This window comes from Raphanus sativus, chromosome 6, assembly GCF_000801105.2.
Source record: "Raphanus sativus cultivar WK10039 chromosome 6, ASM80110v3, whole genome shotgun sequence".
NCBI classification, from domain to species: domain Eukaryota; kingdom Viridiplantae; phylum Streptophyta; class Magnoliopsida; order Brassicales; family Brassicaceae; genus Raphanus; species Raphanus sativus.
The window spans coordinates 14,337,143-14,352,024 of record NC_079516.1 but is presented as its reverse complement, the minus strand read 5'-3'; the positions used below and the strand labels follow the sequence as shown (position 1 = coordinate 14,352,024).

The 14,882-nt window shown below is 28.6% G+C and overlaps 1 protein-coding gene across 1 annotated transcript; it reads right to left on the bottom strand.

The window, feature by feature from the left end:
* Positions 1-7,730: 7,730 nt before the first annotated feature.
* LOC108833739 (uncharacterized) lies at positions 7,731-13,098 on the bottom strand. Its single transcript, XM_056988988.1, is given in 5 exon segments — positions 7,731-8,305; positions 8,391-9,442; positions 9,546-10,920; positions 11,012-11,958; positions 12,719-13,098. Coding segments are annotated over 5 exon segments (4,329 nt in total).
* Between the last annotated feature and the right edge of the window lie 1,784 nt (positions 13,099-14,882).

Here is a 14,882-nt window from a genome sequence, read left to right as displayed (position 1 = left end):
CTAGATTGAGAAACTCGATTTTGTGTTTTAGATGAGCAGTAAGGGTTTCTTCACTTGGTTCAAAGTATATGGCTGCTTCAGTTTCAATAAGACTTATTCTCACTGTTGGATCCTTTGAAGATCTAGGACGCATAAGCAGTATTATCTCAGTTTCTAAGCTTTTTCTTATATGTAAAAATGTGAACATTTTTTCTTTGATCTCTAACTGCTTCTCCTTTCGCACAGCTAAGGCATCTGGGAATTTTTTAAGCTCTCCGCCATGTCATCAAGAGGTTGGTGTTTAGATCATGAAAATATTTTCATGTTACTTCCATTGCATATAACTAAGATCTACTTTTCCTTAGATTACAGAGAGTTCGGAATCACGGTGACTCTTTGTGATTGTATCTATGCTGAGTCTAATCTACAAATTGAGCAGATGAGGTTGGGAAAGACTCTACAAGCAATTTTTTTTGAGTTATCTGAAGTTTCATTAAGAATTGTGAGGGTCATTTTGTTCATCAATGAGATCTGCTTTTTAAAGACAAGTTTTTTATGTTGAACTGTTTAATATTGTGTCTTTATTTCTGGCAGTTGTGCTTTGTCCTTTGAGCATAACGGACGGTGGGCTGTGGGAGACAAAAGGTTCACTCCAGAACATGATGTTCTTTGGTATTCTTGAGAATATCTAGCTGCTTACAATCGATCTCTCTGCCCAAGATTCTGCGAAGATTTTTTTCTCCCTACTTATTGTTCTCTGAAAGCTGTTAAAATTCTGTCAAGATTTGGATTATTATTGATCTTTTCTATTGCAAGTGTAGATCTTTTACTTTTGTTCTGCAAAGCTACAGATCAGTATGCTTTACTTCTTATGTGTTCTATTTATCATGCGTTGTGTTACACCGACGAAGTTAGTAAACAAAGTCATAACTTCAAAATAGATCTTTAATTTGTTTATCAGTGCGACTTTGTTCGGTGGAATTCTTGCTGTTCCAAAATTTTAGTAAACAAAAAAGAAAAAGATTATACAGAGTAATGGAAATGACTTTTTTCAAATTAATGGAGACGTCTTCTTATTACAGTACTAGGGTTAATGTGTTGTTTCTAACGTATGATATAGCATTGCTGGATCAAGACTTCTTTTCTCAGAATGCCACGCAGTATGTTGTATACTTGATGAACTCAAATACTAAAGAATCCCAACAGTGTTGCTTCACTAGGAAAATTCATCGACTTTTGAACTGTGATATCAAAATCTGTCCATTACAAACTTACTTTAGTCATTTTATAACAGGGCTAGAATTTTTTTTTTTGCGAGCTTGTGTTTTGGTGGACTTGAAAATGAAGTATCGTTCTGATCTTTATTGTTATAATTTTATGAACCTATTTTAGTCAAAACATTCTTTTTTAAAACAACAAGTAAAAAAAAAAATATTAGTTTGTTTACTCAATAACGGTGGTAACCTTTTTTTTATACTCGGATTATGGATTATTCGCACCGTAACTGACTTGACAAGCACGCAAAACAACAATAATGATAGTCTTCTGTTCCACCAAATATGCTTAGTATGTCAAAATACAACACGAAAAATAAAAGAAAATTATGTATTTGTATTCATCAATACTTTTAAAACAAATACATATCAAATAAATCAACGCAAGTGGTACATACCTCACAAAATATAATCAATACAGCAGAAATTATTTTGACATAATTATAAAAGTAATAATTTTAGAAAACAAAGTAACTAATTAGTACATCCATAATATTGTTACGTTTAAAAAATAATTCATTCGCAAATTCTGATAGAAAGAAATATATATAAATAAAAATTCAAAAGTAAAATCGTTTTAGTATTTCCTAAGTGTTGTTTGAAAATTAAAATTTAGTTTACTGTAAGCAATATATATATATATATATATATATATATCAAAGATATTCTATTTAAATATTTAATTATATTTATATATTATGTATTTAATGTAAACGATGTATATATGTATATATATTAAAAAGATATTTTCCGCATGATTTTAAAATCATTTGCATTTTGTTATAGAAATTTAAACTCAATCACAAATTTCTCAGTGTGAACTAAAAATATTCAATTACAATGACATGTACAAAATTTGACTAATATGTATATTTTTATATGATAAAATTTATATTATATGTTTAGTTAATTGCTGAAATTGTTTTAAGATTTATATCCCGCCCGTAGGGCGGGCCGACCCTAGTCTTATTATATAAAGCTTGGTTTTCAAAGTTACTAATTAACATGATCGCGACAAGTGTCAATCGAAAATTTAAGATTGTGACATGTGTTAAATAAAAATTTTCCTTAAAAATTAAACCAAAAAGTTTAAAATTTAGTTTTCCTTTTCTTAAAAAAAAAATCTTAAAAAAAAATGTAAATAAAAAATATTCCCATATAAATAATTATTTAATGATAGTATTGTTTTATATTATTGTTTTAAAAAAAAACATGGACTAAAGATAATTATAAGATACAAAAAATTATTTAAAAATAGATTTCGTTACAAATTAAAATATTTACAAAAATAGTTTTTCTTATAAATATTTAATAGTATTTTTCCTGTTAAAAAATTAAACCAAAGAGAACTGCAAAAAAAACTTATAAGTTAAACCAAAAAGTATTGCGTTAAAAAATTACTAAATTTATAAGTTCATTTATATTGAAGTATTATTCTTTAAAAGATATTTATTTTTAAGGTCTTATAAAATATATGGGTGTAAGATAATTACAAAATCAGTAAACAATGGTTTAAGATGAATTTTCTTATTAACAAAAATAATTATAAGATGATCTTTTTCTTATATAAAGTTTGGTACCAAAGTTGCAAATTAACATAATCGTAATTATATATTTAAGATTATCACATAAGGTAAAAACACAATTTTTGTTATACAAACTTAAAAACAAGATAATTTAAAATTTTAGTTATCATTTTCTTTAAAATCTTAAACAAAACAAAAAAAAAACTTAAAAGAAAACAAATTTCCATATAACTAGATAATTATTAATAATAATAGTATTCTTTTTTAAAACGTGGATTTAAGATAATTACAAATGATATAAATATATATAATAATTATTAATAATAATACAATGATATAAATATATATAATATATATATATTATAATATGAATAACAAAATATATATATATATATATTATTAACAAAATTCATTTTTTTAAATAATATGAATGTGACACTTGACAATATATACTTTAAGATTGTGACATGTGTTTAATTTTTTAAAATTATTATAAATAGTTAGGGATCTTATTCAAAAATATTTGATTGTAATTTTCTTTTTTTCAAATCCTAACCAAATTTTGTTTTTGTAAAAGTATTCATTTTCCTATAAATAATTAACTTACCTCTTTTTTAATAGATAACTGTACGTTTTTAAAAATATAAACCAAAATAACCACAAATATTTAACACATTTCACAATATTAAATGGAAAATACTGTCAAATAATCCTTTGTAATTTATCTTTTGTTTAAAATTTTTAAAATGGAAAATTACATTTAAGTAATATTTATAATTACTGTTTAACAAAATTCATTTTTTATTATCAGAGCATATATACTTTTAATAATAAGATTATGAGATAATAACACATATCACAATATTAAAAAATTTATCGACACATGTCACGATTGTGTTAATTAACAATTTTTAAGAACCAATCTTTATCTAATAAGATTCTTTTTGTTCAGGATTTAAAAAAGGAAATTAATTTCACATAGATTTTACAATATTTTAGGATTCGAAAAAAGGAAAATTACAATCAAAAGTTTTCATTTCCATGTGTCATGATCATATTAGAAAATTTAAAAGCAAGCTTTATATATAAGCTAAATTTTTTAAAATAATTGAAGTTTATAATTTTGTAAAAAAAAATATATCTATTAATTATATATTTATAAGGAAATTTGCTTAAATATTTATAAGAAAAATCTAATCTTGTAACTACTTTTGTTTATAAGGAAATTCTTTATCTTAAATCAATGTCTACTGATTTTGTAATGATTTAAAAATAATATATTTTATTTAATTTTGAAAATAAGGCTCTTTATTAAAGGAATATTATAATTAAAAGAAACTTATATTTTTTATTATTTTAAACCAATACATTTTTATTTAACCTTACAAATAATGTTCTGTAGAAAGATAAATTACAAAGGATTATTTGACAGTATTTTCCATTTAATATTGTGAAATGTATTTTCCATTTAATATATATATATATATATATATATATATATATATATATTACGATGATAAAAACGAATTTTAAAATAAATTTATTTTAGAATTTATTTAATTGTAAAAAGAAATTTTAAAAATATTTAATATAGAAATTTTTCCTTTAAAATCCTATAAAATGAGATTTTAAATAATAAGATTGTGATATGTGTTAAACTATCTCATAATTAAAAATAATTATAGTAAGATAATAAAAATTCAAAATATTATTTTCAAAACTATTTAATAGTGAAAATTATTTAAAAATAATTTGATAGTAATTTTACTAGAAAGTTTCCTTTTATAAATCCTAAAGAAAAAATATTTGTAATATAACTTATTTAGTCTTAAACATGAGTAAATTGTAAAAGAGTGTACAATAGTAATTTTTCGTTCTTCAAATCCTAATAAAAAAGGTATGTAAAGTAACTATTTCAAATAATTTTTATGAATAATTAATTTTCCTATTTAAATAGTTATTTTTTAAATCATAAACCAAAATGAACTATAATTATTCTCATATTTGTCACTTCTTATACTTTGACACTAAATATAATAAGAGATACAAAAAAAATATTAGGTCAATTTTCTGCATTTTCTTTCACATCTATGAGTGTTATATTTTTTTGGATGTCACATATTGAGGAAATAACTAGGTATCTTGATCTTCACATTATACTGAAGTTGATTTTTTTTTTAAATACAATTGTTATGTTGTCGTACGTTAGTTATTGCTATAGGTATACAGTTATATTAGACGTTTGTACATATGTGTCTTAATGTGACTATCATAATATGTGATTATGCTTATGTGTGTTTGTTCTCATCGATATATAAAATTGGTTATGCTATTAAATGTCATGCTACTAAAAAATTTAAATCAAAAGGAACAACTTTGCAATGGAATGATGTAGGTCATGCTATTAAGAAATTTAAATCAAAGAGAAAGACTTTGCAATAGAACAATGTTACTAATAACTTGCCTAGGCAACATGATTATTGAAGCAGAAATCCTAACTTGCAAGTTATGTGGAAAAACAATTTTTTATTCCTAGAATAAGTCTCATACCAACATATGCAAGATGAGATTTTAATTTAAAAAGACTTCAATTTCCTATACGAATTTGTTATGCAAATACTTATGAACAAGAATTAAGGTCAAAGTTTAAAAGGTTGGTCTATATTTGCTAAGTCCAGACTTGTAATTATATGTCGCACTATTAGGAGTCATTACAACTAGAGAGCTTCAAATTTTTAAAACATAACGACAATAGTGTTTCACGAAATATTATATATTAAAAAGTTTTCAATAATATATGATATATAGAAAAAGAGGTTAAAGTCACATCACATATACTAAAGTAAACAAATTTGATGTTTTATCTAACAATATATTCGATATTTAGCTGACTATCAATAATACATATTGATTGGTGTTGTGTAACATTATATTTTGATTTTTTTTAATTTGTCCTACACAACATAAACAATACAGAGAGTTCACAGTTTTATATGTTTAAATTAAATACAACTAATATACTATTCAAAACACCGTGATTATTGAAATATAAATATTAATAAAAAATTATGGAAGAAAACAAATTATTATTACTAAAATAAGTCCTAATATATACTGAAAATCCAATAACTAATGTGAAAAATATTTTTATTTTTTTTAAATATTCATGAAACTAAAACATCAAATAAAACCCGTGCAACGCACGGGTCCATATCTAGTATATATATATATATATATTATACATTAGTATAAAGAACAAATTTAAAGTGAAAGCAAATATTTATACGGAAAAATAATTATACGGTCACGAATCAAGCTATAAAAATAAACAACAACATCGTAAAATTATTTTTTAACAAATTTATTTTAATAGAAATTATATTTCAAAATATTTTTATATATTTTATGTATTTATAAATTTATTTTATTTGTTTTAAGAGATATTAAGATTTTGGAATTGGAAAAAATTATGCCCACCCCTATATTATTTTAGTTAGGATATTTAAAATTTATATAAGAATATTTTATTAAACTTATAAATATAATTTTATTATAACTGTAAAGATTAATTTTCAATATAAATTTATAATTAAATATTACAAATACATATAATTTACTATAAGCAAAAAGCTTAAAACATAAAATAAATACCCGCCCGGTCGGGCGGGTCAAAGTCTAGTATGTAATATTTCTATACAAAAGTAAAATTGTTAACATATGTAAAACTTTTATGTCTACAACAATATTTTATTTATTTTTAAAATCAAAACAAAATATTATCTAAAAAGATTATATACAAAATATAATAGAATATAATTAATCTTTAGTTTAGGTGTTATATACAAAATATGCTATTTGAAAACCTTGAAATTTAATAATTAATTAAAGAAACTAATAAGAAATCTTTCTGCTTTGATGTATGTTGATTCAACAATCTCTGGTTTGGTTATCCAATTTGGAAGGTGATCTTTCTTAGTTTCCTAGTTTATTGTTGCCAAAAAGAAAGAAAGAAAGAAACTAGTTTAACATTAAATTAAACATTTATTTTAATTATAAAAAATATGTTGGGAAAATAAAAAAAATCTTACCAAAATTTTTAGTTTTTAATAAAAATGCATTAGTTGAGTAACAACAAATATTTTAATAAAATAAAAAATAGTTATAAAAAATCTTACAAAAATTTTTAGTTTTTAATATGATACTAGATTCTGACCCGCCCTTGAAAGGGCGGGTGTTTGTATGTTGTTTTATCAATATAAACACAGCTAATTCTTGGTTTTAGTTATATAAACCGTGACATAATCAAGTTTGTATTGTGCGTGTTTGTTTTATTGTTTACAGCACGAAATTTAAAGTGTTTGGATTCGAACCGTTTTGTTTTTTGGTGATACTTTTTTAAAAAATGCTTGTAAATTACTGTTTTGGATATAATAAAATGTTTATAATTTATAATTCATTAAAAGGTCAGACTTATTGTTCGGGTCAAAACAAAAATGTTGTTTTTGATGTCGAGATCAAAGGTATAACACTGCTGCGGAAGTATGTCGACAATATAGACTTGTTTCCACATGTTATTTCCTTTCGCTTCAGAAGATAAATTTGGGAGTATAATTCATATATGATTTATGAAATTTTTTGACATCATAAGCACTCCAGAAGAAGGAGAATATAGTGGTCAAGGAAATATTTGAAGAAATTTTATTTCATTTTTGAATTTGTACTTGTGTGTTGTTATATGGAACTTTGATTTTTCTTGAGGTACATCAAGACTTAAACATTCGTTAAGTTAAATGAAATAGAAGAAGTAATCATGCATATTTGTTAAAAGACTGTAAGCATGGCATAAGATATAAGTCTCAACAACTTTATTTTTTAAATAATACGAATAGTACCAGACTAACCAAAATAATGAAGTATTTAAAATAGAAAAAACCATAATCAATATTTAATGTTAGAGATTCTGAAAAATCTCTTTGAAGACAACATTCTTTGTAGTCTTAAGCGGTTTGCCTTCATTGTCAAGAATCAAAATTTTCAAACCCTTCTTCGATGTGACCCTGGAAATTGCCACGTATAGCTGTCCATGAGAGAAAACATCTCTTGGTAGATACAAACCGACTTCGGATAGAGATTGGCCTTGACTCTTATTGATGGTAATAGCAAATGCAACAGCAATAGGCAGTTGTCGCCTTCTCATTTTGAAAGGCAACTTCTTATCTGATGGTGTGATAGAAAGTCTAGGAATTACCACGGTACGACCAACATTTCGTCCAGTAATTACTTTTGCCTTCACCATGAAATCACACATCTCTGTAATCTGTAGTCTAGTACCATTCATTAATCCTTCCGTGTGATCCATGTTTCTAAGCAACATCACAGGACACCCGACTTTCAATCGAAGACTATGATTTGGCAGACCAGATGTCTTGATTTTGTTTAAGAAGTCTGGAGTGAGAGCTTGGTCATTTATTGAGAATCGATCAGAAGCATCTATGGAGTCGGAGCTAAAAAAAATTCTTTCCTCACCTGCATATAAAAAAATATATTCATAAATGAAACCAAATTTAGTTTTTGATAACCTTCTTATGGAAACATAACAAATTTGTGATACCTTCAAGTTTATCCAGCATATGCTGATTAATGATGTTGACATCCTCATTTGTAGGACAGAGAATCGCTCTTTGTTGGAAAAACTTAGGGTCTTTAATCTGTTGCAGAGAAACAACATCCCCATATACAGCTTTGCTGATGGATTCTATTGGATCATCTACATCAGTAATAAGAAACTCATCTGATATATTAATCGTTGTCTCTCCATCATTTTCTTTGCCAATCTTTCCATCTCCCACATCCAAGATCCACTGTGAAAAATCTTTTAGATCCTTTGCATCTTCAGCCGTCAAATTCTCTGAAAGTAGCCTCATATTTTTTGTAAGCTGCCTGACTCTGACATGCTTCCATAAATATGACGAATTTAGAGACTCCAGTACAATTTCTTCTCTTCCAGCACCGGGAATGACAGGCAGTATCTGTCTAAAATCGCCTCCAAACACTACAACTTTTCCAGCAAAAGGTTTGTTGTCATTGGTCTTCATAATGTCTTTCATACTTCTATCGAGAGATTCAAAACAATGTCTACTCATCATGGGTGCTTCGTCCCAAATGATAAGTGAAGCTGCTTTCACCAAATTAGCTTGATCGCTTCCTGGAATAAGTGTGCAAGTAGAATACTCATCTGGGTTTATAGGTATTGCAAACCTAGAATGTGCTGTCCTTCCTCCATGTAGCAATAGAGAAGCTATCCCACTTGATGCAGTGTTCAAACATATTTCTCCCTTGCATCTTATAGCTGCGGACAACAACCTCCACAGGAAAGTTTTCCCTGTACCACCAAATCCATAAACAAAGAAGACACCTCCTTTTTCATTCACGACAGCATCAACAATCTCCTCGTAGATTTGCCTTTGCTCCTCTGTCATTTTTCCAATGTCCCTGTCATGTTCAGCTTTCAACTCATCCCTATCATAACTCAGCTCATCCAAAATCAAGACATTGTCACTTGCACCATTATCCAGAACGGGCTTTGGCATATTGTCCCATTGGTCTAAAGATGTTCCATGACTCCTTAAAATCTTTTCCATCTCCAAAAGAGTAAACCGTTTTTTTCATCATTACTTAGACAAAGACCTAAAAAAAAAAATTAATTAGTCTCAGATAGTATACTAACCAAATGATTTATAAAATAATATAAAAAAATTATATATATATATAACCTGGTCTGTTTAAAAGCTTTCTCCGTCTATATTCAATATCGTCAGATAGATATTCCCATGTCTGTTCCCAAACTTCTTCGGGCTTTGACAAACTACCAGACATGAGCATTACCACATACGCATGACGCAGAGATGATGCTGATTCTGTGAAACTCGCCCTCACAATATCGTCAATATACTCTTGATCATCTTCTAGCAGACCCCTTGCAAAACATGCCTCCTTGTATGTAGGATACTCAACATTATTGAAAGTTCTAATATCCTCGAAGCATGTTGGACCCCTAACAATGTTGAGCAAGACACGCAAATAAAAAGCTTCTTCAATCTTCCTTGGAGCATAGTTGATCCTACCAATAGAGAAACCTTTTTTCCTGATATTGAATTTCCTCTCCTTTTTATTCCAAGTGAAGAACATTGGAATTTCCGCCAAAGTGAGTGTTCTGGCAAGAGCATTGACCTTGTTTAACTCAAACCATCCTAAGAACATTGTGTTCTCAATAAGCTTTTCACTTATCACTTCCTCAAAAGTGTCATCATCCTTGAAGATTATTGTCTGCTTTCCGGGTAAATGAAACTGTAATCTTTCAACTGGTAGTGATCGATAGTGAATAGGAAACTTGAAATTCCTCCAAGAAGCTTCACAGGCGGACACATATCTGAAAAAAAAAATGAAGGCAAATTTGGAATTTCAAACAGACTTTATATATTAGTATTAGGTTATGGAACATGAAAAATACCTGCCAGTAAAGAAGTCTCTGATTTCGTTTTTCTCTGGTTCCTTTACAGCTCTAACTTTAGAGACATTTTGCCTTGTTGATGCTTTCTCTGACGGATCCACAGTGACAGTTGGAGCTGTTTTCTCAGGCGGCTCAACAGTGACAGTAATATGGTCTGGACCCTTGTTAATATACTTGAATAAGTATTTAATAGAGCCCGTTTGATTACACCATTCGACATTAATGTGAGCTCGGTAACGAAGGGATAATTCTTTGTTATATGGTATGACATATCTGTTATCACATTTGAAGCCATTTTTCTCTATAAAGCGATCAGTTTGCTCTCGTCTTCGATAAACAGGAAATCCCTCTTTATTGATCCAGGTTTTCTCAACATGATCCTTAGGATAAAGTTTAGAACATTTACCATTTTCCATGCAAGGGGAGTTCTTGTTAACTGCACCACAAGGACCATGAATCATCATATCCTTTATAACTTCAAACAACTCTGGTTCTATGTTCTTATCTGGAATTTCTGCTGAGATGATCTTATCAATGTCATCGGTGGTCAGAAATTTAGATTGAGGATGCATGAATATCAGAATGTGAGCATGGGGTAGACCACGTTTCTGGAATTCAATAGTATACATTGCTGCATTAAAAAAGATAATATAATTTAGTAACATAAATAAGAATCCTGCAAGTAAATTTTAACAAAATAAAATTTGAAAACAATAACTTACAGGCAACTGTCTTTCCCAATAGCTGTTCATCTGTCAGAGCACTCATTAGAGAATCCAATTTACACTTGAAAATCCTGTTAATAATATCGGGTCTATCCTCAGCTGCTAGTTTGCGCGGTGATAGATACCTGGTGATTTCAGGCCACTTTGGATTGCATGTAAAGGTTATAAACAGATCCGGAAAACCATAGTGTTTGCATATCGCCATTGCATCTAGATACATGTTCTTCATGTATCTTGGCCCTCCAACGAATGACGCTGGTAAGTACAAACGATTTCCTTGATCCTGCATGTCCGTCTTTCCTGACTGTCCAGACTGCTGAATGGAATCAAAGCTATCGGATCTAAGGCTTTTCTGGTTCATCCTCATGTATAACAGCCTATTTGCTTCTATTGATGTATAACCATCGACCAGAAATTGTTGGAACAACCTCTTAGAGTGCAGCAGCGTATGACATTCGTTTTCTCTTTCCTGAGTCCGAAATGCATACCATTGTCTCATACTAATATTAGACCTCTTCAGCAACAATGTAGCTTCTGTTTCTCTCTTTTTAATACCAAGTCTGAAACCATCTTCACCATAAGTAAAGATAAGAGGATACTGAAGTGCTAGATACGAAGGATGAATCTCACTTATCCTCTTAAGATATCCTGTTTGTTTTTCTTGCAAAACAATATCTCTTTTATCCATTTCCATATTGAAATCTCCAGGAATTAATGCAGCTACTTCAGATGCAGTCGGTGTATCATATGTCCTTCCATCCTTGTCTCGACTGCTTATAATTCGCATATGAAATGTTTCCTGGGTATTGATATCAAACCTATCACGGGCTGATCTAAACTGATGAACGTATGGATTAACTTCGTCGAGCATCTTCATAAGCTTGTCTATCACTTGTTTCCGTATTTGTTCCTTTTTGGTCTTTTCAGCTGTTTTCTTGTACTTCCTGCAAAATTTTGAAAATATAATTTCAAAATTATTTTAAAATTATGATTAATTATTATCTTCTTCGATATAATAAGATTTTGTAATATAGCAATGTACAAAAACTCCAAAATATTAATTTATATCAAAATTCTTCACGCTTCGTTTATAATGATATGACATTATTAGTTTATTTTGTTTTTAATAACCTATTATCAATTTTGTATTTTTTATTTTAGATTTAGAATTTAATTTTCTGATACATAAATTTAAGAAAATAATATTGTGATGTCATTATCCTTTTTGGATAATTTTGATTCATAATATATAGGTCTAATATTTAAACTTAAAATATTTTTATTAAAATAGTATTATATCTTATAAGTATGTGTAAGTCTATTATTTATTAATCTATTTAAATCTAAAATCTGTAGGTCTAAAATCAAAAGAAAACTTAAAATACCATTAATGAATTTAATTAATATGAAATTCGTTTAAAATATAGTATATTCTATTAAAATATGAACATGACCTATTGATATAATTATTAAAACTTCTTATTAATTATTTAAGAGAAATATTATACAAAGAAAAACACAAATATGACTAAAACGTATAAATATGAAATTAAATTTTTTTAAAAAATAAAACAATAAATATACCCGTCCTTTTAAATATTTAAATATTTAAAGGGGGGTCAGAATCTAATAATGGACATCGATGTTGGAATCATTTTTTTATTTTGAAGCGTAAATAATTTGATAATGTGAAAAAGATCATACCCGATAATATGTGCTCTATTATCAACCTCATTCTCTGTGTCAACAATGTATAGCTGAGAGAATTTTGCTTTGTCTCCAGCTGGTGGTTTTAAACTTCCCATTAAATGATAGTTCTCACCTTGTAACTGAAACATTTGTGGTCCTGCCGTGCATGATCGCTCAACTTTACCACCAAGTGATGTAAATGAAAAAACCATGTTCAGTTGCCTGATATTTTCTCTGTAATATTTGCTCAACGGATCGTCAGCTGTAAGAAATGTTTGCAAGATGGTAGGCGAAGGTTTTAGCAATGGCAACTGAACTTGACCTTGTCCACAACACAAAGAAAATTTGGGCTTTTTAGTCTTCCTTTTCTTTTCTATGCGTTCACCATACCACATTATAGCACCACAATAATCACATTTATAAGTAGGATCACCCTCGTCTATGTATCCTGCAAATTAAAAAAATAATATAAACATAAACAATAATGCTTTCAAAATATTATAACATATGGAACCATTAAAATTCATACCGGTTATCTGTAAGGAAGAAGTATTCCCAGAACTATTCTGCATTGTTTCGGATAGTGTTTCGTTTTCACATGCTGATTCAGTGTCAGTATCACTATCTTCGCTACTGACATCGTAAACTTGTTCACCAAAATATTCATCAACCTCTGTAAAGTAACATAATTAACAATCAACGAAAGTATAAATATATTTTGCAGATTTTAGCGCTATTTTATATACCATTTATAGGGTGTGGATCATATGTAGAATCATCATCTCCATGTGACTCATCGGCGTTAGTGTTTAGTTCATTTCTTACTTCCAAATGATCGTCTATCTGGTTGATTGTATCTGAGCTTGAAAAAGTGTGTAGTTGATCGGTAGGATGGATCCGTATACATCTATTCATATAGAGTTTCGAACGTTTGGAGGGTCCGCTAGTATCTATTTGTAATAGGTATTAACAAATTATTTACAAAGTATTTATAACCGCATATAAAAGGTAATTTTAATACCAAAAAACAGTTAATACTTACCGGAAAAATCCGAGTTAGGACTATATCGCTTAGAACGTAGTGGCAACTTAGGAGTGTTTTTTCCTGAAAATTTATTCCGAAGGTGTCAATTAATATAATAGAATACGGTGGACAAAAAGTTGTAAATTAATCACCTTTGTTCAGATTCGAACCACTAAAGACTGCATCAGGATAAGTGAACTGTGTCTGTGTTGTAGGACTTATTCTAGTGGCAGCTGCGGGATCTAAAATGGGGATTCTTGAAAAAGCATTCCTACTTTGAACATCTATCTGGGATTGTTCGCCACTTTCAGTGCTTGAAAATGCATTGAATAGATTAGTAGGACGAATATCGATCAATGAACTCGTAGGCCTTGATAGTCTTGAATACTGGCCAGATATACCCGAACCTTGTCCTTCACATGTAAAAACATTTAAAACATGTAAAATCCCTAATGAAAAACCTTTTACAAAAATGGGTTGGTCAAAATTATTCAAGGCAATACCAAGCTTTTCATAAAAAGGTCGATAGCTCTTAGAACGTATAGGCAACTTATTGATGGATTTAGCTGAGAATTCAAAAAAGGATACAATGTTAATTATTAATCATATAAAAAAACAGAAATATTATATATAGTATTGATTTTCTGAAGCTGTTTATACCGCTATTGTTCCGATTTGTAGGACTGAATATTGATTCCGGTGTAGTCACATGTTGATCGGAGGTGAGAGCAGGTGTGGTTGGAATTATATTACTCAAATCTGCAAAAACCCTACTGGGATTAATCCTTTGAGATTTAGATGAAGTTGTTATTGCAGAACTATGAATAGATTGGCTCATCCTTTTAAGGGTTGATGACAGATTTTCATCGGTGGATGATTGATCATCCTTCTTCTTCTTGATATTCGGTTGGATCTCCTTCATTGTTCTGAAACAGTTTGGTATATTCAACACAACTAAAAAAACTAAATTTCACTTTGACATACGGGATGAGATAGGTATGGCCGAGAGTGTAGGTTAGTTAGGATATCAAATGTTATTAGATATATATTTTCTGGATATCGGGAGATAGCATCTTGTTTAGAATATTTATTTGGTTTCATTTTCCATACGTGTAAATGTTTTTTAAAAAATAAATTATTCTAAACAAACACTTG